Genomic DNA, 22,386 nt, shown 5'->3' with positions numbered 1-22,386 from the left:
TCTGAGGGCATTTCCTGGATGTGGGCAGAAGCTAATTGGAAATGAATACACATAGCTGCCATCATTCTTGCTTACACGGCATTTAAGCTCGAGCCTGCTTGTAAGCACGGCGTATATTTAATCCACAACCACACAGCACGTGTCCTTGCTCCTGCTTTATACGCTGTAAAGAGATCACCGTAGCCCGGGCCATGGCTTTGATAATTTACTGACATATGAAACAGTCTGTTTATTATCCGCATATAAAACAAAAAAGAAAGCCCTGACAGACTAACACGCCTCCTTATTTTATATTTTAGCCTCGAATAAAATCCACAAGCCTGTGCGGCTTACCTTAATCCTCCTTCAAACCTCACATAAGACCAAAAACAAATGAGGCGAGCCTTATTCCTGATCTGTTCTCCATCACTTATTATATTATTAATTATAAAGACATGGGAGCCAAGCCGGACTCACAGTTTTTTTTTTTTTTTTTTAAATAAACACACTCGCTCGTGATTATGCTCACTACATGGTCAGAGAAGTAAGTGGAGGTTTTGCTGTGGTCGGAAATATAGGACAAATCCCCAGCAGCTTTCATCACAGAGCAGCGGTCGTCATTAATGATTAAAAATGTGATGGGGAAAATATTAAAATATTCATTGTGAAGTAGCCATTTGTCTCAGAAGCTGCTTTTAGAAGGGAAAAATGTTCAAAAACTATTAGAAATAGAGTTTGAAACTTGTAGAGAAAATAAAACAGACATATTGGTACAGATCCTGTAAAACTAAATGAGGTTGAATTTCTAACCCGATCCACTGGCGTGTCACTCATTTCCCCTTTTCAGCGTGCGACACGTTTCCGGGCACAACAAGCGCCGTTCTCATGTTTTGTATAGAATTCACATCATGTGACCTTCTTCTGAGTCTACTTTTGTCTCCGCCCCCATCCTCCCATTGACAGTCTTTGCTAATGCTAACTGTAGTTAGGACCTAATGCTAACTCTAGTTGAACCAGTGTAGGTTCTGGGGGCGGAGCTTTGTGTACATGCGTACACTCAAAGAGTCATTTAAATCTTACTCAACTCCACATATTTAACCCTTAGTGACCTATTCTTGCCAAATTTTGAACAAATCTATCCTAATTCATCTTTAATGCGCCTTTGTTTTCCCGAATCCTGATTAGATTATCTTGTTTTATAGTTGCCTAACTGTGTTGTGACCTTTGACCTCATTGATGACACACCAAGTATACGCACTCGCGTCCTGCCACGTATAACCACACGTTTCTTTTTTTTTTGGCACCTCTACTTAACTAAGTCATGTCTTATAAAAGACCAGCGTCTATAAAGATGTTCTCGAGATGTTTAAGCGTAATATTTCCAGCTGTCTTTCGTAAGAGCGCTTCTATAAACTTCAGGTTTGTTGTAAAGTTGATGTAACACCTGAGTCAAGCGGCTTAGAGACGTTACGAGCTATAAAGTCAGTTTTGATGACATTTCTATATAAATCAGGATTTTTTATGTAGCTGTTCTCCCCCCTAAAGGACATGAGCTTCATATTTCTGCTTATTATATATTTATGAATGCCCATGACAGTTCCATGACACCGTAATGACAGAGACGTATATTTTCTCCCATCCTTAAGTAATGTGAGTGTCATATGTCTGCTTATTATATATTTATAAATGCCTATGATGATACCATGACACTAATGGCAGAGTTATGTATAATTTCTCCAGCTCTTAAGTAATGTGAGTTCTCTCATCCTTAAGTAACATAAGTTTCATAATTCTGCTTATTATATATTTATGAATGCCTATGAAAAACTATGACAATATAATGACAGTTATGTATAATTTCTTTACTGTTTAAGTAGCATGAGTTTCATATTTCGAGTTATTATATATTTATGAATACCTATGATGAAACTATGACACCATCATGACAGAGTTTATACAGTATATTTTCGCTAACCCTTAAGTTTTATAGGCTGCTTATTATATATTTATGAATGCCTATGACAATACTATGACACCATAATGACAGTTATGAGTATTTTCCCTAGCCTTTAAGTAACATGACTTCATAATTCTGCTCATAAGACATTTATGAAGCCCTATAACATCGCCATAACACTGTAATGGATTGTGTGTATTTTCTGGACCATACTTGTGCTTAACTTATACACTTATACAGTAATACAGTTCTATAATGTTTATGAAAAGCAGTGACACTGTTATGACATGGTTATGACACAGTTATGCATGTTTGCTCTGACTCTTCAGTAAACTGAGGTTCCTATTTCAGTAAATACTGTATATAAACATAAAACCTGATAAATAAAATAATAAAATGTTACTATAAAGATGTTCTACAAATGTTTATACAGAGCATTAAAGGGTCGAGTGACAAATATTTATAAAGGCTTATTCCAGGAGTCTTGACTGCTTTTGTCTTAAAAAGAAAAGTTTGACATTAAAGTTGCATTTCTCTCTAAACTCTCTCACTCTCATTCTTCTCCACATAAATATCTAAATATTGTGTAACATTAAATGTGCCTCTCAAGGGCAATCTCCTCTTAGCGACGCCCACATTAGCGTCTTTATTACACAATGTTTTTTTTTTTTTCTCGTATCCATTTCAGACCAGAAAATTCTGCCATCAACACCAGAAAGGATCATTATTTTGCATTCAGTTTCATTTGACCGTAAAGAAAAAAAAATCAAAAAGAGGCTTGAGCGAAGTGTGATGAAAAACGCCCGCTCTTTCCAGCCAGTGTCCATTATAGACCTGGAAGAGCAAATTATTCTCGTCGATAGCATCGCGTTCCGCACGCAGTGATTCATGACAGAGCCAACGGAATGAAAAGCGTTATTAATTCCACCATTTCTAGCGGCAGTGCTAACAGATACGCAGGCTCACGGGGGAAAGAGGGGAAAAAAGCAGACTATTTATATAACATTGATGGAAGCTGTCAACAAACGCAGGAGGTTAATAACTGAACAGGGCTTTATTGTGGACGAGATTCAGGCGTAAGATGTACATTTCCTGTAGATCAACAAGAGGAGTCGCTACGTTGTGGTCTGAGATTGCTACAGAGAAGAGCGTCGATCTGATACACAGCATCGTTATCTTTATTGATCCTGAAACACTGGCTGAGGTTGAAGTTTAACGATCTCCAATCCTAGCCACATATGTATTTTTTAGAAATAAATAATAAACAACAATGATAGATAGATAGATAGATAGATATCCCTTTCTTAGGAGTGGTTTTAATAGTTTTAAAAAAAAAAAAAAAAGAAAAAAACAATAGTAATAATAATAATAGAGTTGCAAGCAGTGATTAAGGGGCCAAGCACTACAGAGTTTCATAGACATTGCATTATATTTAAAAAAATATATTTTAATATTTTAATATTTTCATTATTAATGACATGTCTGATAGTTATTATAACATATTTATTTATTTGTTTGTTTATTTATTTATTTTTTATTTATTTAATTTTTATTTCAATTCCACAAAGACTGATTTAGTTATGCTGGGAGTCGTTCATGTTGGTTGTGTGCAAAAAAAATAAATAAATAAAATAAAATGGAAAAAAAAAAAATTCTTGCTGTTGTTTTTTTTCTAGATAGACAGAAAGATAAACAAAAAAACACAACCAAATAAATAAAGAAATGTTCCTTTAACTTAGCATTTATTTATTTGTAAATAATTTTTCAGCTGTCGAGTCTTCTATTCTTGATAACAATACAGTGAGTGAAGTGACATAGACCCATTATGAGCTGCTAAGTCAGTTGTAATGACGTTCCTATCATGGAGGGTTTATGTAACTGTCACACACATGACACTTGACCTCCCCATGTGCTGGCTCTAAGTTTCTTCCCAGTTTGGGGTCAAGGTCTTTCTTCTTTTAGCTAAGGGATCATAACAGTATAACAGTGTCGTCATAGCAACTAGTTAAAAAGACTGCAGTATTTTTAAAAAATAAAAGAAAGTGTAAATATGTTGACGTGTCCGTTTCCACTCTGCACGATTTCAGCGCATTATGCAAGAACTTGTTTCTGTTTCTTTTTTTTTTTTTTGCAGCGGTGAAAAAAATAGCACAGGAGGCGTCGAGGGAATATGAGACGAGAGGGACGGCGTGTCCTAAAACAATCCGTCAGCCTTCAGTGTAATGAATCTCAGCACGGACCTACTGAGAGCTTTCTCTGTATTCACACTCGCACATTTCACTAACATTTTCTATCATAGCGTATAACATCATATACACAATATACACAATACACTATGAACATGTTCATAACATCTTATAGCGTATTCATAAGGCACTGTACACATAGTTATGAAAATGCTTTACACTTTATAGCAACGTCTATTATTAATGCATTACAAGTAGCAAAGTGTGAATAGTCTTAACTGTTATAACTACGATAAGTCAACTCTTTATTACTCACTTATTAACTTTTATTATCTCTATTAATAAAAATTCTATTAATATCGGGAAATGTAATAATATTAAATCTTTTAAATATGTCTCACTTTACACAGAGCTCCCAAATGCATAACAATGCATTTATAAAATTACATTTACAAATTATTACTATAAATGTTGGAATATTTTTAAATTATTTACAAATTATACATATAAATGTAGCTATAACAATTTATAAATTATATATTACAGGTCTCTTTGTGTCTATAATAAAACATAATAGAGTATTTCAATATTTCATTTATATTGCTTTATTTTATTTATGCTTTATTTTATAGAAAAAAAATTAATATTTCTGATTTATTTTCCCATGTATTCATTCCTGTTTTGCTACGAATTCTGATTTATTTGTTGATGAGTAACTGGACATGTGCATAATATATTCTTTCTTCTTATTTTTTCTGCTTTCTTAATATTTATTTATTTATTTATTTATTTATTTATTTATTTATATATATATATATATATATATATATATATATATATATATATATATATATATATATATATATATATATATATATATATATATATATATATATATATATATATATATTAGGTTTGTTTCACTTTTTTCTGATCCTTTTCCCCTCTCTCTCTCTCTCTCTCTCTCTCTCTCTCTCAGGAGTGGGAGTTTAAAAATAAAATAATAGTTTGAAAAAAAAATAATAATGAAATAATAATGATAATAAATAGTGCTGCAAGCAGCGATTAAGGGGCCAAGCACTACAGTATCTAATCTGAGTTCTTCTGACTTTGCATTTTTAAAATATTATTTTAATATTTTCACAGTTAATAATAACAATATAACTTATACAGGTATAATAACATTATGAATTTTTCAGGGGGGAATTATTATTTTTTTTTATTTCAACTCTACAGAGACTGACTTGAATGCCATCATGGAGATCATGGATACAAATTTATTCTAAAAAATGGGTATGAGTACAAATTTATTTACAAAGTTTTACTGGGACTTGGTCTTGTGCAATTATTTTTTAAATCCTCTTTATTCCAGCTGTTTTTCTTTTTTTTATACACAGCTTGAGCCCGAGCCCTGAGAGTCTGTCTGTAGAAGAATGAATATGAATCACTGTGAGTCAGAAGGAAGGAAATAAATCATGCCGCTCACAATGCATGATGACAAACACACACACACATACACACACACACACACACATACACACGCCTACAGATGCAACAATAACCGTCTGTGGTGTGAAACACCGACAGACTTGAATGTCATGAACCACTGATAAAAATCAGCATGTCAGCACGACTGCAATTAATCCTCTTAATTAATTCCCACTAATTAGCCAAAAAGCTTTGTTTTCCCCACTTCTTAATCTTTAGCAGCGACACGATAAAAGTTTGCCAAAAAATGACTTCATTCCTCCTCGAGATGGAGGATTTCATCACCGCAGCTCCTCTCCTCCATCGAGCAGCTCGGACCGCTCTCCTTCCTCTTCACCCAGCCAGCCAGTGGAGCCTGTGCCATACTGATCCTACACTTTTTTAATTATTTTATTCTACACTCCTCCTTCTCCTCCTCCTTCTTCTTCTTCTCTCACTGTCTTTTTTCTTTTCGTTCTCTCTCTCTTTCTCTCTCTCTTTCTCTCTCTCTGTCCCTCACAAGAGGAGGATTTATATGCAACTCGTTCCTTCCAGTAAATACATTTTATTGGAGGCCATTGAAAAACAGTGATTCTGTGTGTGTGTGTGTGTGTGTGTGTGTGTGTGTGTGTACGTGCGTGCATGTTTTTCGGCATCCCCTGTGGACTGCTCGGGATCATGTCCTATCTGTTTTCTTCACAGCGGCCGTATTGACGGCTCGGAGGCGTTATCGTGGGCTACAGACAATCGAGCTTTCATTTCAGAGTGAAAGCCAACGCTAAGAAATTAAATTGACAGAGTCAGGCTTTTTTTTAAATGAATAAATATATAAATAAATAAATAAAATAAATAAATAAAAACATTGGTCCTGCAAATGAAAAAGAAAGAAGCTGCAGGAGATGAATAAATTTACAAATGTGTTTTAGGATAAATTATAATGTTTTTTTTTCTCTTTTATATAAATGCTCATTTATAGAATAAGATTATTTATTGATTTATTATAAATGAACATTGGGGGGTTCAAGCTTTTAGTCTCTATGTTAGTGATTGACTTTATGCTTCGATTATCTTTTAATTTTTTAATTTTTTATTTTTTAAATAGTGAATTTACATCTATACTTGTTCTAATTTCAGTGCATCATAGAAACAAAATTTCTATTTATTTATTTATTTATTTATTTATTTATTTGCTAAAAATAGTTTTATTTCAGCCAAAAATATAATATTGTACATTTTCAAGAGTATTAAAGTATTACCGATTCTTATAAAATGTCGAGCTACAATATTGGAAAATTTAATTTTGTGTGTAATTATTAAAAAATGATCCATAAACAAAGGAAATCTCCTTTATTGCATTGTTTTGTTTTTTAATTAAATTAAATTAAAAAATAATAGATTCAGAACTTATAAGTAAGGAATAACACATAATGGGCCATGCTGTTATAGGAAAATAACAACTGTTAATATCATTAACCTTAGTTCATGTACAGTGTCCTCCATATAAGGAACTGTTGCTATAGAAACAATACCATATTAGAATGAGATATAATCCTGTGAGCGATATTTAGAACTTTTACGCACTACTTGGCAACCCAGTTCTATACTAAAGTACTGTGACTCTTCTCTATTCCTGTTAATTTTCATAAAAAAAAGATGTTTCTATGAGCTAAGGGCAAAAAAAAAAAAAAAGGAATATATAATCTAATCTATTAAAGCCCCTTTTTTGCATGTCTCTTAGGTAGAACGCTGTAATATCGCATGACCTTGAGAACCTCTTAAACAGGAGCTAATCATTATTATCATAATGAAAAACATTAGCAGGAGATAAAGAAACAGGGCACAGTGACCTGGCTCCTCTTTCTGTACCGCCTGAAGAGGGATAAGTGATCTCGACGGCGTTCTCCGAGGCGAGCTGCTGGAATCCTGAGCGAGTGTCGAGGTGGACTTTGTGTCAAAGCTGCAGGTTCTTATGACTCCGTCTCCGTTTTACTTCGCCTGACCGTTGCTGCTGTGGCGGCCTCGAATAAGAGCAGCAAGGCTCCCTCGAGACGTAAACAGTAACTAAACACTAAGCACCTGCGGGTTTTCAATGCTCTCACTTCCATAAAAATGCCCCACTCATTTTTCTCAGAAAACTTTCAAATAAAAAAGGCGAATTCTGATAAATCACTAACAGGAGTCACGACACGGCAAAGCTACATGACATACGTTTTTCCTGTTATTATACATTTTGTTTTTTATTATGCATATTGTTTTTTTTTTTACTGTTATTATACATATTTTAATGTTTTGTGTACCGGTAACTTTTTGTTTTCTTCTTTAAGCTTTTCCTTCAAGTGTTTTATCGTGTCTAAATCATCAAGTTCACTAGTTAGCTAAACTTATCCTGAATCACAAGTTGTTTTGCTAGTTAGATAAACTTATCCTGTTTAAATCACAATAAGGTACACTAGTTAGCTAAATTTATCCTTTCTAAATTATTACTAGGTTCACTAAGTTTAACTAAGTTTATCCTGAATCACAAGCAGGTTAGCTAAAGTCATCCTGTCTAAACCATCAGCAGGTTCACTAGTTAGCTAAACTTATCCTGAATCACAAGCAGGTTTGCTAGTTAGCTAAATGTATCCTGTTTAAATCACTATAAGGTACATTAGTTAGCTAAATTTATCCTTTCTAAATTATCACTAGGTTCACTAGTTAGCTAAGTTTATCCTGTCTAAACCATAAGCAGGTTTGCTAGTTAGCTAACTTCATCCTAAATCATCAGCAAGTTCGCTAGTTAGCTAAATTTATCCTGAATCACAAGCAGGTTAGCTAAAATCAACCTGTCTAAACCATCAGTAGGTTTACTAGTTAGCTAACTGTACCCTGTTTAAATCACTATAAGGTATGCTCGTATGGGGAAAGATACAATTTAGTGGATATGGATAAGAATTAGTAACATACTAACTTTTCTGTGAACATTGAAAATGGGGAAATGAAATTTCCAAGGAGTTGAATATTTTTGTATCCTGTTTAAATCACTATAAGGTGCGCTAGTTAGCTAAATCATCAGCAGGTTCGCTAGCGATCTAGCTTCATCTTGTATAAATCATCATCACATTTGCTAGTTAGCTAACTTCATCCTTAATCACCATAATCTTTGTTAGCTAGCTTGTTAGAATCATTATCTCGCTGGAATGACGATGTAATGTCAGCTACGTTCACGTTCCTTAATGCTAGCTAGTTAGCTACCTAGCCTCTGCTAGCCAGGAGAAACTGTCCATAAGAATATGAATATGCTATCTGAAATGTGATGGAGCATTTGCTAATGTTGTCGCTCAATCATTATCGCTAATAATCAAACTTGTGAAGAGAAAAGCCATTTTTACTTCCGTAATCTCGCTGCTCAGCTCTGTTGGCTGAACTAAAAGTGAAGAAGGCCAAAGCTAAATAAATAAAAAGTGGTTAGTCAGCTAAGTTTATGTTTGCAGGCTGTATATTCGCTACGCTAGGTGGCTAATGATGAACGAGAATCAGAAGGTGCGCACTGTTCGGTCCTCAGCGCTGAGTCAGCAGTGAAATGAGGCTCCTCCTGGTTCTCCTTCTGCTCCTCTAATGTAGCAGAGGAGAAGCGGCGAGGGGCCAGTTCAGCTCCAGCGAGGCCGAGTCTACAGACGGCAAAACCACCCCATCCATGATGTATAAAACTTTACTTAAAACTCTCCCCCTACTTTAAAATAACGAAATCTCTTAAAGGAATGCTACTTTAAAAAAAAAATTAAAATACAATGAATGAATCACTGTACAGAAACATGAAAAAATAGAATAAAATAAAATAAAAAATAAAATAAAAAAAACTGGCCATTTTTAAGAGCTGAGACTTGCAAAAATAAATAAATAAATAAATAAATCGAGCTCTCGAGCAAATCCAGAATATGTAACGAGGCTCAATTGACAGAGAAAAATAAAATTGAAATTAAATGTCTCCGCCAAACCGTCTCTGAAAATTGCATTCTGTGCCAAGAACATTCACTTAGCAAATCATGTCCCGAGGCTGGACTCTCAAATCCAACGCCTGTCATTAAACTCAAATTTACTAAAACATCTCAGCTCATGTACAGCAGCGACGACAACCAGAGCAAACTGCCCCGACGTAGAGGAAGAGCGGAGAGAGAAAATAAACGTGTTAAATTATCACCCAGGCTGTTGCTCTGGTTCTCAGAGCCGGGAAAATCTTATTCATGAAGCTGCATCGTGTCTTCATCATGTCCACATCACCAGCAGGTTCGCTAGTTAGCTAACGTTCATCCTGTCTACATCACTAGCAGATTCGCTAGTTAGCTAACGTTCTTCCTGTCCACATCACCAGCAGGTTCGATAGTAACCTAATGTTCATCCTATCCACATCACCAGCAGGTTTGCTAGTTAGCTAACGTTCATCCTGTCCACATCACCAGCAGGTTTGCTAGTTAGCTAACGTTCATCCTGTCCACATCACCAGCAGGTTCGCTAGTTAGCTAACGTTCATCCTGTCCACATCACCAGCAGGTTCGCTAGTTAGCTAACGTTCATCCTGTCCACATCACCAGCAGGTTCGCTAGTTAGCTAACGTTCATCCTGTCCACATCACCAGCAGGTTCGATAGTAAGCTAACGTTCATCCTGTCTACATCACCAGCAGGTTCGCTAGTTAGCCAATGTTCATCCTGTCCACAGCACCAGCAGGTTCGCTAGTTAGCTAACGTTCATCCTGTCCACATCACCAGCAGGTTCGCTAGTTAGCTAACGTTCATCCTGTCCACATCACCAGCAGGTTCGCTAGTTAGCTAACGTTCATCCTGTCCACATCACCAGCAGGTTCGCTAGTTAGCCAATGTTCATCCTGTCCACATCACCAGCAGGTTTGCTAGTTAGCTGACGTTCATCCTGTCTACATCACCACCAGGTTCGATAGTAAGCTAACGTTCATCCTGTCCACATCACCAGCAGGTTCGCTAGTTAGCTAACATTCATCCTGTCCACATCACTATCAGGTTCGCTAGTTAGCTAACATTCATCCTGTCCACATCACCAGCAGGTTCGCTAGTTAGCTAACATTCATCCTGTCCACATCGCTATCAGGTTCGCTAGTTAGCTAACATTCATCCTGTCCACATCACCAGCAGGTTCGCTAGTTAGCCAACAATCATCCTTTCTACATCACCAGCAGGTTCGCTATTTAGCTAACGTTCATCCTGTCCACATCACCAGCAGGTTCGATAGTAAGCTAACGTTCATCCTGTCCACATCACCAGCAGGTTCGCTAGTTTTTTTTTTTTTTTCCGGGTTTGCTAGTTAGCTAACGTCATTTTGTCTAAATCACCAACATTTTCTAAGAACCACGGTTTCCGAGAAAACGTAATAACGATTACGTTTGTTTCTGTTCTGGTTATAGACATGTTTAAGATGCAGTTTATCAGAAAAAAAAATTCCAGAAAATGATTGCCCAATATTTCTACACTACACCTCATATGTTACAAAATCGTTTATTCAAAAATGAGCTTCTGTAGATTTGGAAAAGATTTTGGGAGAAATTTATTTCAGTTACACGTTTAAAAAAAAAAGGATGAACTACATCTTGAGTAGTTGAGTGTAGTTGAGTGACGACATTTGGTGTGAATTTGAAAACTAATCTTCCTTTAGATGCTCAGAAAGAATTAACGCTACACTGTGGATGAGCCTTAATAAATAACTTCATACACCGTTTCAGGAAGTCTGTGTAACCTTATACTGCAATCAGTTCTTATATTTGATATAAAACACGGCTTTATTACTTATAACGTAAAACAAAAACAGGCAAAAGTCGCCACGACAGAATAAAGCAATATCCGAACCGTCCTTGTATCCGAGCAAAGCAATAACCCTTTCAGTGATTTTCTAGCGTATCTATATAAACGCTTTATGGAAATTGGAAATACAAATTGGATTTATCACATGAAATGAGAACGAATTCATGTTCAGAGACAAAACAGAATGGAATAACCGAAATAAACGAAGCAGCCATAATCAACTGACTCGACTCTATTGTTTTCTCTGCCTCTAATTATCCTAAGTGGGGAAAATTGTTGCCTTTAACTGAGAATCACTGGGAAGCCTTTTGCCTTATTTTTTGTGCAAAACGGTCTTTAGGGAGTGGAGCTGAGAGACGTCTTGTGCAGCCACTTACCTCCAGTGAAGAAACACTCAATTCTAGGGAAAAATTACTCATTTTCCACGCTGAGATGGGCTCCCTGAAAACCCATCTCGGTGATTGAGTAAGTAGTTACCAGTCCGAGCACCGGCGGGATGCTTCGCCACCCGAAAGGCAGTCGGCTTTATGAATAGCGCTACGTGACAAACTGTAAAATCCTCGAGCCAGAGCAAAGATTTGTCGAGAGCACCTACCTTCATTTTCTTATGCTTGGAAAGTTCAGCTCAACTTAGTTACGGAAATTTTAGCACTACATCTACATACACAGGGTCATGAACACAGCAAAGGGAATGAGAACAAAATGAGATGAAAAAAGAGGTTCAGTACCTTTAGTTTTACCTATAAAATTTGATGGCATGGTTCCATAGAGGAAGCAGAGCCCGGAGAAAGGAAAAGCAAAGGGAAAGGGAGAGAAGAAGATACGTAAGTTATGGTCGTGTAATGAGGGCAAAGTGGAGTAGATGAAGGTAAAATGCAGTCATGATGAAATGGATGAAAAGCTAAAGTGAGGATGACGTATTCATTCTACTGCCACATGCAATAAAACCAGGCATAATTACCCAGACTCTTAGAAAAAAAGGCTTCCTCACGGGTTCCTAGCTTCCTACTAGGTCTACTGCCTCTGTTACAGCTTGCCCTAGAGGGACAAACTGAAGAACCCCTTAATGGTGGAGTGGTTTTAGATGGAACCTTTTGAGAGTGTGGCTTGCTGCATTTCTCAATTCTTGCACAACACCTTCCCAAAAACATCATAAAGTTGAGATCATCTTAGCTGGGAGAGAGAGAGCGTTCAACAATGATCTTTGAGAATCTTTGACTACGTTCATGAACATTCGCAAATATATTTAAAATGTTCTGCTATGCTTTTGGGGGAAAATGGGTCAAATCCAGAAACATTGAAGGTTCTTGCGCTTGTTCTACGGAGGAACCGTATAACAGAGGGTTTCCTTTTCATAGCGGGTTTCTTCAAAAATAATAATAAAAAAAAAACACTTAACTATTCAATGAATCCTTGAGAAACATTTTTGAGAGTTTAGAAGCACAATGTATTGAGCAAACTAACAAATTAATCATAATGCTACAATCAAACCTAGTGCCCCAAATAGTTTCCCAAAAACGTCCTACCATTTAAAGATGATCATTGTGAATCTCAACCCTGGTTACTCACTGAAAATGATGGTCTACACTTTTGGGAATTGAAGGGTTACATTAAAGATTCTCTGGACACACAGGAGCCTTAACCATCCAAGGAACCCTTGAGGAACCCTTTTTTTTTCTTAGAGTGTTGAAGAATGTTTTTTGTCAATGTAATAAGCAAAAAAATAAATAAATAAAACATAATGCTAAATTTCCCCAAAGCTGTGCTTGAGATCGTCTTAGCTTGGAGAGAAAATGTTGAATGTGATGCTCGCTCTACCAGTTAACAATGATCCTTGGGGAGCTCAACCCCGATTGGTTGATTAAACGATGAAACAGGCTAGGCTGTGATTTAATGCCCCACCTGACTTCCATGAACATGAACGAATTCATTTACAAGTACCACTACACTCTTGGAGAAAATAGGTTAACAACAGAACCCTAGAGAGTTCTTTAGCTTGTTTCTATGGCAAAACCTTTGTTTCTCCATAAATGTAAAATTGAGCTTGTCTTAGCTAGGAGAGAGAGTGCTCAAAGTGATGCTCGCTCTACCATTTAACAGTGATCTATAAGTATCTGATGGGCTGGGCGACCATTTAATGCTCCATCTGACTTCCATGCACATTGATCAAGAATCCTTAAAGGTCCTCAAGAGGGAAGTAATGAAACTCTCTAAAGGAACCCTCAGGTGAATCATACAGTTAACGTTGCCTTAGCGTGGAGAGAAAGAGCATTCAATGCTGTGCTTGCTTCACCGTTTAATGATGATCGTTGAGAAACCTGGACCTGATCGGTTGCTGAAATTGATGGGCTTGGATACGATTTAATACTGCGACTGACTTCCATGAACATGAATTTACTTTAAAACAATTGCTATACTCAAGATAAATTAAAAGTTTACTGGAGGGAAGGCATTCATGACGCAAAGAAGCTCTAACAATGTAAAGAACTCTTGAGGAGCCTTTTCTTCTAAGCGTGTATTAGGACATGTTTTTATCAATGTAAATTCAATCCCAATCCCATTTACTCTAAGGAGAACCATTAACAGCACACCCCTCCTGCTCCACAGCTGTGGTTCTCTGGTTCCAGTCTCTATCAGAGTAGAAAATGCAGCAAAAAGCAAAGTAGGAACTCGGTGAGAGCGTGAGAGCCTGAGCTCTTTAACTCGTTAAGTGCAGAGCAGAAGCAGTGAGGCAGAAGAGGAGAAAAGGTGAGACGAGGATGAGTGAGAGAAGGAACAGAGAACATACCTTGGTCTCCCATCATCAGGTGTGCCAGACCTTAAAGGAAAACAAGAGCACAGTCAGCAAAGAACACAAATGAAGAACACGGACATTCGTCTGGTGGATCAGACTGATTCAGGACGGAGGTGTTTAGGATGGAGAGACAAAACGGAGAACGGGACGGGAAGAGTAGCTCTAACACGTAGCCGTTAAACGAAAAAGTAACAAGCGACATTTAAAGTAAGATTTTCTTAATTCTACGAAAATTAGGTATGACATGGTAACTCCAGCTAATTGGCTCGAATGATTTCTCAGACCAATCCGTAGCTAATCATAGCTAATATGGGGTTAGCTACCTTGGCTAAAAATGCAGTATATTTTTAATATAGTCCTTTTACAAATCCCTCGTGTAAGGTGGAATCTGTAGTGCGCGTATATCTGGAGTTTTACAGTTTTTCCCTAATAAATTTAGCTAAGCGATGTTAACTATACACTTGTCTAAAGTTCGCTAAGTCGAACATACACTGATAAATTTTATTTCACATCCATGAACCCAAAACATTCTCTGTTTATCGTGACAGAAAACAAGTGCACCGTTTTACAAGTGGGAAAACCGAGTCGAGACGAGATCACCGGCACTAAAGATTGATAATGTGAAATGGGGGAAGGGGGCGGAGCTTTTAGGAGGTCAGTTCATATGAGAGAGTTCAAATCATCTACATAACTGTCAATCATTCCTGATTCATATGTCGATAATTTTTTATTTGGTTAAAAAAAAAAAAAAAGACTTTTTGCATATTTTTGAGCGATAACGTGTAGCGATGTTAAAATGCAGAGCTCTTACGCAAAAAACACGTAAAGGTTGGCAGGTCTGCGTTTAGGATAAAGAGATAAAGTAAAATTTTTAAAGAATTTGAAGAAAAAAAGATTTTGTTTTTCAAGCGAATGCAGAAAACATCTTGCAGGATATTTCATTTCGTCTAATCCAACCTACCTGCCTCCCCCACAATCTTTTACTCTTTTACCCACTGATTTACGGCGCAAACAGGGACAGCTGGAGCCCAAATCCAATACACAGCCAGGCAACGGCGCAAAATACAGCCATCATTTTCCTCTCCACTGCACAATGTATAAGTACATTTGTACCAACAGCAGAAGTATTATGTACCATAAATGTCACGGGCGGTTTATTACCATTTTTACATTCTTTCAATTGACCGTCTGCCCGAGTGAGCAGTTTAACATGATCCAATAGCATGAGTTTAGCTGTCAATCCATCAGCAGAGGTATATTTCTCTCCTTTTTTTTTTGAAAATCTTTTTTTTTTTGTGGTTGAAATCTAGATTCTCATTGGTCAGAAGGTGTTGATTAATTTTCTATGACAGCAGCGCAGCTACAAATCACCGGTTTATATTAATAAGTTATCGTTTCCATAGTAACAGCTCACTCACAGAGAGTATTGACAACATAAAAGCTTTAACGTCATAAATCATCCAACATTACTTAAGAAATGATTTATGCAATGCTTGTGAATGTGTTATGAAGCCACAACGTAGGTACAGTTTAAAAAATATATATTAATTTAAAAATAAATAAATAAATAAAAAGGACAAGCAGAGTAATGTAGATTTCATAAATTAAAACCATAATTTTAATTTTCATAATATTTCCAGTTTTAGGAAAAAAATCCACTCTAATCTCAGGTTTTTTTGATTTTAGTGCTAAGTCCACTAAAATGTTTCATTAGCTTGCTAGCAGAACTTGCTACTGATGAAAAGTGAGCCTACTGTTAGCTACTTTGCTAGTAACCTTGTATACTTTTTTGATCAATGTAATAGTTAGCTTAATATTGGCTAACTTGCTAGCAAACATATCTACAGGTTCTAATTACAGAATATGATAGATAGCTACTGGTAGCTACCCTGCTAGCTAAATGATAGTTAGCGTAATGTTAGCTAGCTTGCTACTAGACCACGCTATTTATTATTTACCTTTCTAGCAATCTTGGATGCTGCCTTGTTTACACAAGTTAGCTTAATGTTAACTAGTGGTTTTAATGGTTTTAACAATGTACTGCAGAAGCTAGTGCCTTTGGTAATAATGTAAAAGTTAGCTTAATGGTTACTACATTGACTATGGGCGGAGAAGCAGATAGCCTAATGTTAGCTGCTAGGAAAGTTGCTATAGGTAAAGAATTAGTCAGCTTAATGTTAGCTGGAGAAGCAAAATTAGCTAAGCTAACTACTTACTTAGCAAAATTCACACAGTGCTATAGTTTTTTTTTTTTTGCTTTTTTTTTGTGATGTTTGATGGATTTTTTTGTCAAAACCATTTCTTTATGATTCTATTGACTCGAATATGCAGTACCACGATTATTGTTATCAATTTTATAGCATAAATATAGTGCTAATATTTTTTTTTAAATTGTTTTATAGTGACAGAGTGAATTGTAGCTGCTTTTATTTTATTCTCCTCTCTCAGTCTGTTCTTTTTCCTCCCTCAGCAGCTTCCTCGCTCAACAAGATCTGTTATAAAAAGCTCCTTCTAAGTAAAAGTGAACTGAATAATATTAAGACGACCCTGATGATACTCGGCAGACGCATCAGCCCACTCGAACACAACAATCTGATAAAGAAAAACACTTTTCCTCCTTTACATCAGCTTTCAGTTATGTATTTATTTATTTAGTTTCTTCTCCCGTCTCCGTTCTGTGCCACGGCTGATTTTCTCCACGGTGGATTCGGAGGAATTTACTCGCCGTTAGTTGATATGGATATCATGCAGATGGATGATTTACCTTTTCAACCTTGAAGGAGCATTTCCACCCGTCACTACGGATACGGAAACCCGACTCGGCTCTTAAACAACGCACCGTTTCTTGTGCAGAACGTAAAGTGTTAAAATGTCAAGCTAAGGGCGAATGTGAGTTAGAGCTTCAGTCATATTAAATGAAATTTAAACAAATCGCTGTTGCTTGTTAGAATTATTACACAAGTTTCGTGTTTTATACTTCCTGATTCCAAATTACACACTGCAAAAATATATATAAAATAATAAATTTTAGTGAAATTTTCCCAAGTAAAAATATCTTGAACATAGTCACATCTTATGAAATGATTATACAGAATATATAATTTTTAAAATTAATTTTAAGCTTCATTTTATCAATAATTTTGCATATTCTAAGCATTTATTTATAACAAGAACCAAAATCCATAAATATCTAGAAATTGGCTTATTAATAAATAAAAATATTAAATCAAATTGACTACATTTAATATATATTTTTCATTTTATATCATTTTTCTTCCTAGCTACAGACATAAATTATTCAAGGTCGAAATTAGAAAAATGGCTTAAAAAATATATTTTTCTACTAATTTTATATTGATTAAACTAATTTTGCATCTTTTAAGCATTTTTTTTTATCTAGAAGTAACAATTGTTCAAGCTTGAAAGTGGAAATATGTTTTATTTTTGACATTTGTAGGTAATTTTGTGGTTTTTAAGCAATTTTCTTACGCAATTTTTTAAGCAAAGTTTGAAACTTTTAAAAATGTCTAGAAATATGTTTAGATTTGCTATTGGCAGATAATACTGCATCTTTTAAGCACTTGCTCTAGCTAGAAGTAAGAATTATTTTGGCTTGAAACTGGAAAGAATTTCTAAAAGTAGGCTGAACAATTTTTTTAATTTTTATCATAATCTCATAATAAATACAAATATTAGATCATTTCAGTTACATTCACGATATTTACATTTGAAGTCATTTTGGTTTCTAGCTGGAAAAAAAAATCTTAAGCAAAATTTTAAAAAAAATGTTTGAAATTCAAAGAAATGTCAAGAAATATGTTGAATAATTTTATATTTGCTAGCAGCAGCTAATTCCTCTGGCAGTTCATTGTGCTTGTTTATTAAAGCATTTATTTATGGTGAGAAACAAAAATCTTCAAATTTGAAATTAGAAAAAAAATGACTCAAAGTAGGCTTAATAATCTTGCAACTGTTTATCATAATCTCATAATAAAAATATAATTATTCAATCAATATCCTAGATTCTTAGCCATAGGTTTATATTTGCAAGTGGCAGAAAATTGTGCTTGTTTAAAGCATTTATTTTTTTTAGCGAGAAGCAAACATTGTTCAAGCTTGAAATTCGGAATGAATGTCTTGAAGAAATAGGCTTAATACTATTATAATCATTTATAAGAATCTCTTAATAAGTGGGAAGATATTTTCATTCACGCTATGATTTTTTTGCAGTGTTTTTTTTTTTTTTTTTTTTTTTTCTAGCTCTCGTTCTTTTTAGCTGGATTTGGTGTCTCGTAGTCATTTGAAAATTTGCATAATACCCCAAATTCAGCTACTAAATATTCTTCATATTACAAAAAAAGCCCCAAAAAACAACGTATACATTATACCTACCGTCCACGCTGCGCTCATGTAACATTGATAAAGCACATTAGGGGTGAAAGTTGAGGTAAATAAGTGGATAAGGATTAAAAATGCAGTACCCACCTTCAGCACGGTTGTCTTCTGTAAGCACAGATGGGGCAGGGAGAGAGAAAGGAAGACATTCATTAAGCAGCATGCAGACCAATACTTGCCACTGCATGTTACCATGCAAGGCATCAAACATCACATGCATGCGCCCTGATCACCTGATCACCTGTTCACCTGATCACATGATCACATGATTACCTGATCACCTGATCACATGATCACCTGTTCTCCACTCCTGCAGGAGGAAAAGGTCACGGTGCTGCAGTGACAACGTTGTTGCTTAAATTAACACTCGTAGTAACTGGGTGTATTAGTTGTATACTGTGCTGTTGAATTCTGGATTGTGATTGGTCAGAAGGTGTTGATTAATTTTTAGTATAAGCTCACAGGTTTAGATTAAACAGCTTACACAGGGCCTAGTACAGTGGACGCTCCACAGAAACCAATTTAAATAAATGTAAGGAGATGCCAGTTTAACATTTATGGAAGGAGTCTCCAGTGTCAGACATAAAGCTGTAACTTTTTTTTAATTTAACGACATGCTCAGGAAAGGAGAGTTTACGTTTTGCAGTTTCTCTGTAATATGACAAGCTGCACTTTATTATTATTATTATTATTATTATTATTATTATTATTTTGTCTTATTAACTTCAGCAGAAGGAAAATAAAGGCTGGTGATAGTGAGGCTGCTAACTGAGAAAAGGGACTAACTTGTTTCATGGATGATCTACAACATGAAATGCAACTATAAACAGATAAAAAAAAGTGGATCACATTGTTTAATTAATTAATATAATAAATTGTGAAAATATTGCTGTGGAATAAGAGGAATAAAACACTTCAGGACACGCAGTTATAGGAAAATAATCAAACTCTGGGGTGTTAACAGTAACTGGGCTTATTCACACCATCCTGTTATTGATTAGTTTCCTAGCACAGCACAACAGCACAACACATAGGGAGTGTTTTATTCAATTTCAATGCCTTGTAATAATCCGGTCCAGTATACTCGCTGCATTTAGATAAATCAGATGATAATTAATACGTGTTGCATCTGCAGGTACAAAAAGTTTAATCTTTAAAAAAAAATCACTTTTTTTAACTTATGTACTTTTGTCCTACAGTATAGGCTAAATATATTTCATATCAAAGTGAAGCAGAAAGAGACCTAGCTAGTTACAGCTACAGTTTTTCAATCTTCACAACTGAAATTTATTAGAAAATAAATATTAAGCAGCATTATGCCTTTCTTTAGCAGAGCAAAAGGTGAATATCATATTGTATTTTTTATGTATTCTATTTTTTTTTTACAAATATCATTTATTTAATTTATTATTTAGCATTAGTTATGTTAAATATGCCAAAAAAAAAAGAAAAAGAAAAAAGGAACAGCCAAAATTACATCTCTGACTATTTATCACATTAACAGAACATGACATCACACACAGTCTCAGACTCTCCTTTTACAAGATAGATGTGTGTGATAAATTTTTGCTGGTGCTGGGTGGAATATTTTCTATATCAGAGAGCCTGAAGTAATATATCACCGTCACACAGAGAGCTCTCTATAGTAAACCTATTTAATTTAACGTGACTTAAACAAGCTTAAGATCTTGGGTTGTGTTGTGAATGTAAAATTGAGGTGACAAGAAAAGAGTACTGTGGGTAAATAAATAAAAACGAACCTGAAATATTGATGTTTTGGTATAATAATATTTGGTAATTTGCTAGAGGATATAATGGTAAGATTTTTCAATCGTCACTTTTGGTTAACAGAAAAATTTGGCCAAGAACTTCTTCGCTTCAGTTCATTCCAGTCAACTTGCAGATTCTGTATGATAGTTTAATATTTTGTTTTGCTCAGTGTCACCTCAGTTTTATTTCTGAAAAAGAATTTTTATTCCTTATTTTTGATTTTTGTCAAAGCTTTTCCATTAACATTAATTACTAAATTCTTTAATAAAGTTCTTTTCACATTTTCAAAAGTATTAAAAGAGAAATAGATTATGTTTTTTTTAAGCTACAGTATAAAAAAATTACAATAATGAATTAATAATAGCAAAGGAAGAAGGCCAGAATCAATTGCGATCATCAGCACTTGTTCCCAAATAATATCAGGTCAGATCAAAAATCTAAAAAAAAACAAATTTGTTTAGGTTGGTTTCACGATGCTGTGATTTAAATTTTGTGATCACTGGACAAAGTTTGTAGCAGAAGAAGCGAAAAAACTTTTGGAAAACATTCTAAATGGTGGAAAATCCAATATGGCAGATACATGATATATGCTGAACTCAGTCCCAAAGAATCAGAAGAATTGTTGAGCGAGTTATTATTGTAAACATATGTTCAAATTTGTCCTGTCGGTGGCGCTAGAGTGCTTGAAATAAGCCGAAATTGCTGTGAATGTAGCTGAGACTGTCCTCAATCACTGTGCCAAATTTCTTTAAAGCATTCTGAGCATTCTTTGGGCTTCCCCAGACTACCTTTGTGGAAGTAATAATGAGAAGAAAGCATACGATTACAACAGGGAGACGACGGTGCTTGGCCCCCTAATAGTAATAAAATCCAGCACTTGGTTTTAAGTTTCAGGTTTCAGTCCAGATTTTTTTTGGGTGTGTGTATTATTACTTTACATGACATATAGACTTGTCCAGATTTATGGCAATATTAAAGAATAAAAAAGATTTTAAAAAAAATAATATAATAATATAATGAAATAATAATAATTGTGATCAGGTCTTAAGCTTAAGTGGTTTTTGTTGCTCCTCTCTAACAGGGTCTCAGATTCATGGTACTCTCACACAACCTGGATATCTGTCCCAGCGTGAGGAAATGTTTTATCAGTTGAAGTTATAAAGCACTTCTGGATAAAGGTGTCTGCTGAATGCTGTGAAAGTAAACGTGGATCTAATTTGAGCTGTCCCCTCCATCGCACCTGTCGTGAGTCGATAGAGCAGTCGCTGATTTATCAGTAATGCAGTGACGTGAGTCAGCTTGTCTTTGCAGTGTGACGTTCTCAGATTAATGCTTTCACTACTCGATGGTTAAAAGCGTCCCACAGCTCAGCCTCCTCTTTATTCCTTTTACAATGCAGTTACGGAGGGGACGCGACGGCTAAGTGTCCAACCACTCTGCTGGTAATCGATGGAAAGCTGCAGCCATGGACGGCATCTGGTGCTGGATTACGGATGTGTGTGTGTGTGTGTGTGTGTGTGTGTGTGTGCGTGTGTGTGAGGGATTCACCTTGTCTCAGCTTTCTCATTGCTACACGATGTTCGTACTATTGTCCTGACAATTTCGCAGTTGTACTTGAAGCAAAAGCGCAAAGATAATGCCGATGTTTTCCTCTAAAACTGGACTTCACTTACTCCAAACTGGCATTCTGACATTTACGCTCTCCTCTACAGCGTACCTTTTTTAAAATGATAAAATGGATGGTCATGATATTAAGATGTGATGGCTAAAATCTAATCTAACATCTATCAACATCTCAACAATGAAACCCTATGCGTTTTTCTTACAACCGTTCCACAAAAATCCAAAATAGTAAAATAATAAGCTAACAGTCTGATGTGTACGCCAAAAATCAAACCTGGTATCCATGTCTTTTATCTTCGAATAAACACTAACTCATTCTTTAACATGTCGCCTCTTGTCTTTGCTTTTCTGTTGTTTTTTCTGCTCGACCTGATCCTCTGGATAATCACCGAGTAGCTTATAGTCC

General features: G+C 35.5%; 1 protein-coding gene across 27 annotated transcripts in view; it reads right to left on the bottom strand.

Moving 5' to 3' along the window:
• Positions 1 to 22,386, bottom strand: part of LOC113545749 (neurexin-1a) — a 314,140-nt gene that overhangs the window by 280,468 nt on the left and 11,286 nt on the right. For 12 of the 27 annotated variants that reach the window (XM_053231012.1, XM_053231013.1, XM_053231020.1 and 9 more), the window contains exons 3-5: positions 18,678 to 18,695; positions 14,187 to 14,216; positions 12,127 to 12,138 (exon numbers count right to left, since the gene is read on the bottom strand). The exons of 5 other annotated variants lie outside the window; for them this stretch is intronic. In XM_053231012.1, coding sequence (XP_053086987.1) covers positions 12,127 to 12,138; positions 14,187 to 14,216; positions 18,678 to 18,695 — 60 coding nt within the window. The remainder of the gene's footprint in view (positions 1 to 12,126; positions 12,139 to 14,186; positions 14,217 to 18,677; positions 18,696 to 22,386) is intronic. 10 more of the 27 variants (XM_053231014.1, XM_034301113.2, XM_034301122.2 and 7 more) reach the window with 3 other exon arrangements.

Source organism: Pangasianodon hypophthalmus, chromosome 28, assembly GCF_027358585.1.
Source record: "Pangasianodon hypophthalmus isolate fPanHyp1 chromosome 28, fPanHyp1.pri, whole genome shotgun sequence".
Classification (NCBI taxonomy): domain Eukaryota; kingdom Metazoa; phylum Chordata; class Actinopteri; order Siluriformes; family Pangasiidae; genus Pangasianodon; species Pangasianodon hypophthalmus.
This window is presented reverse-complemented; position numbering and strand designations above follow the sequence as displayed.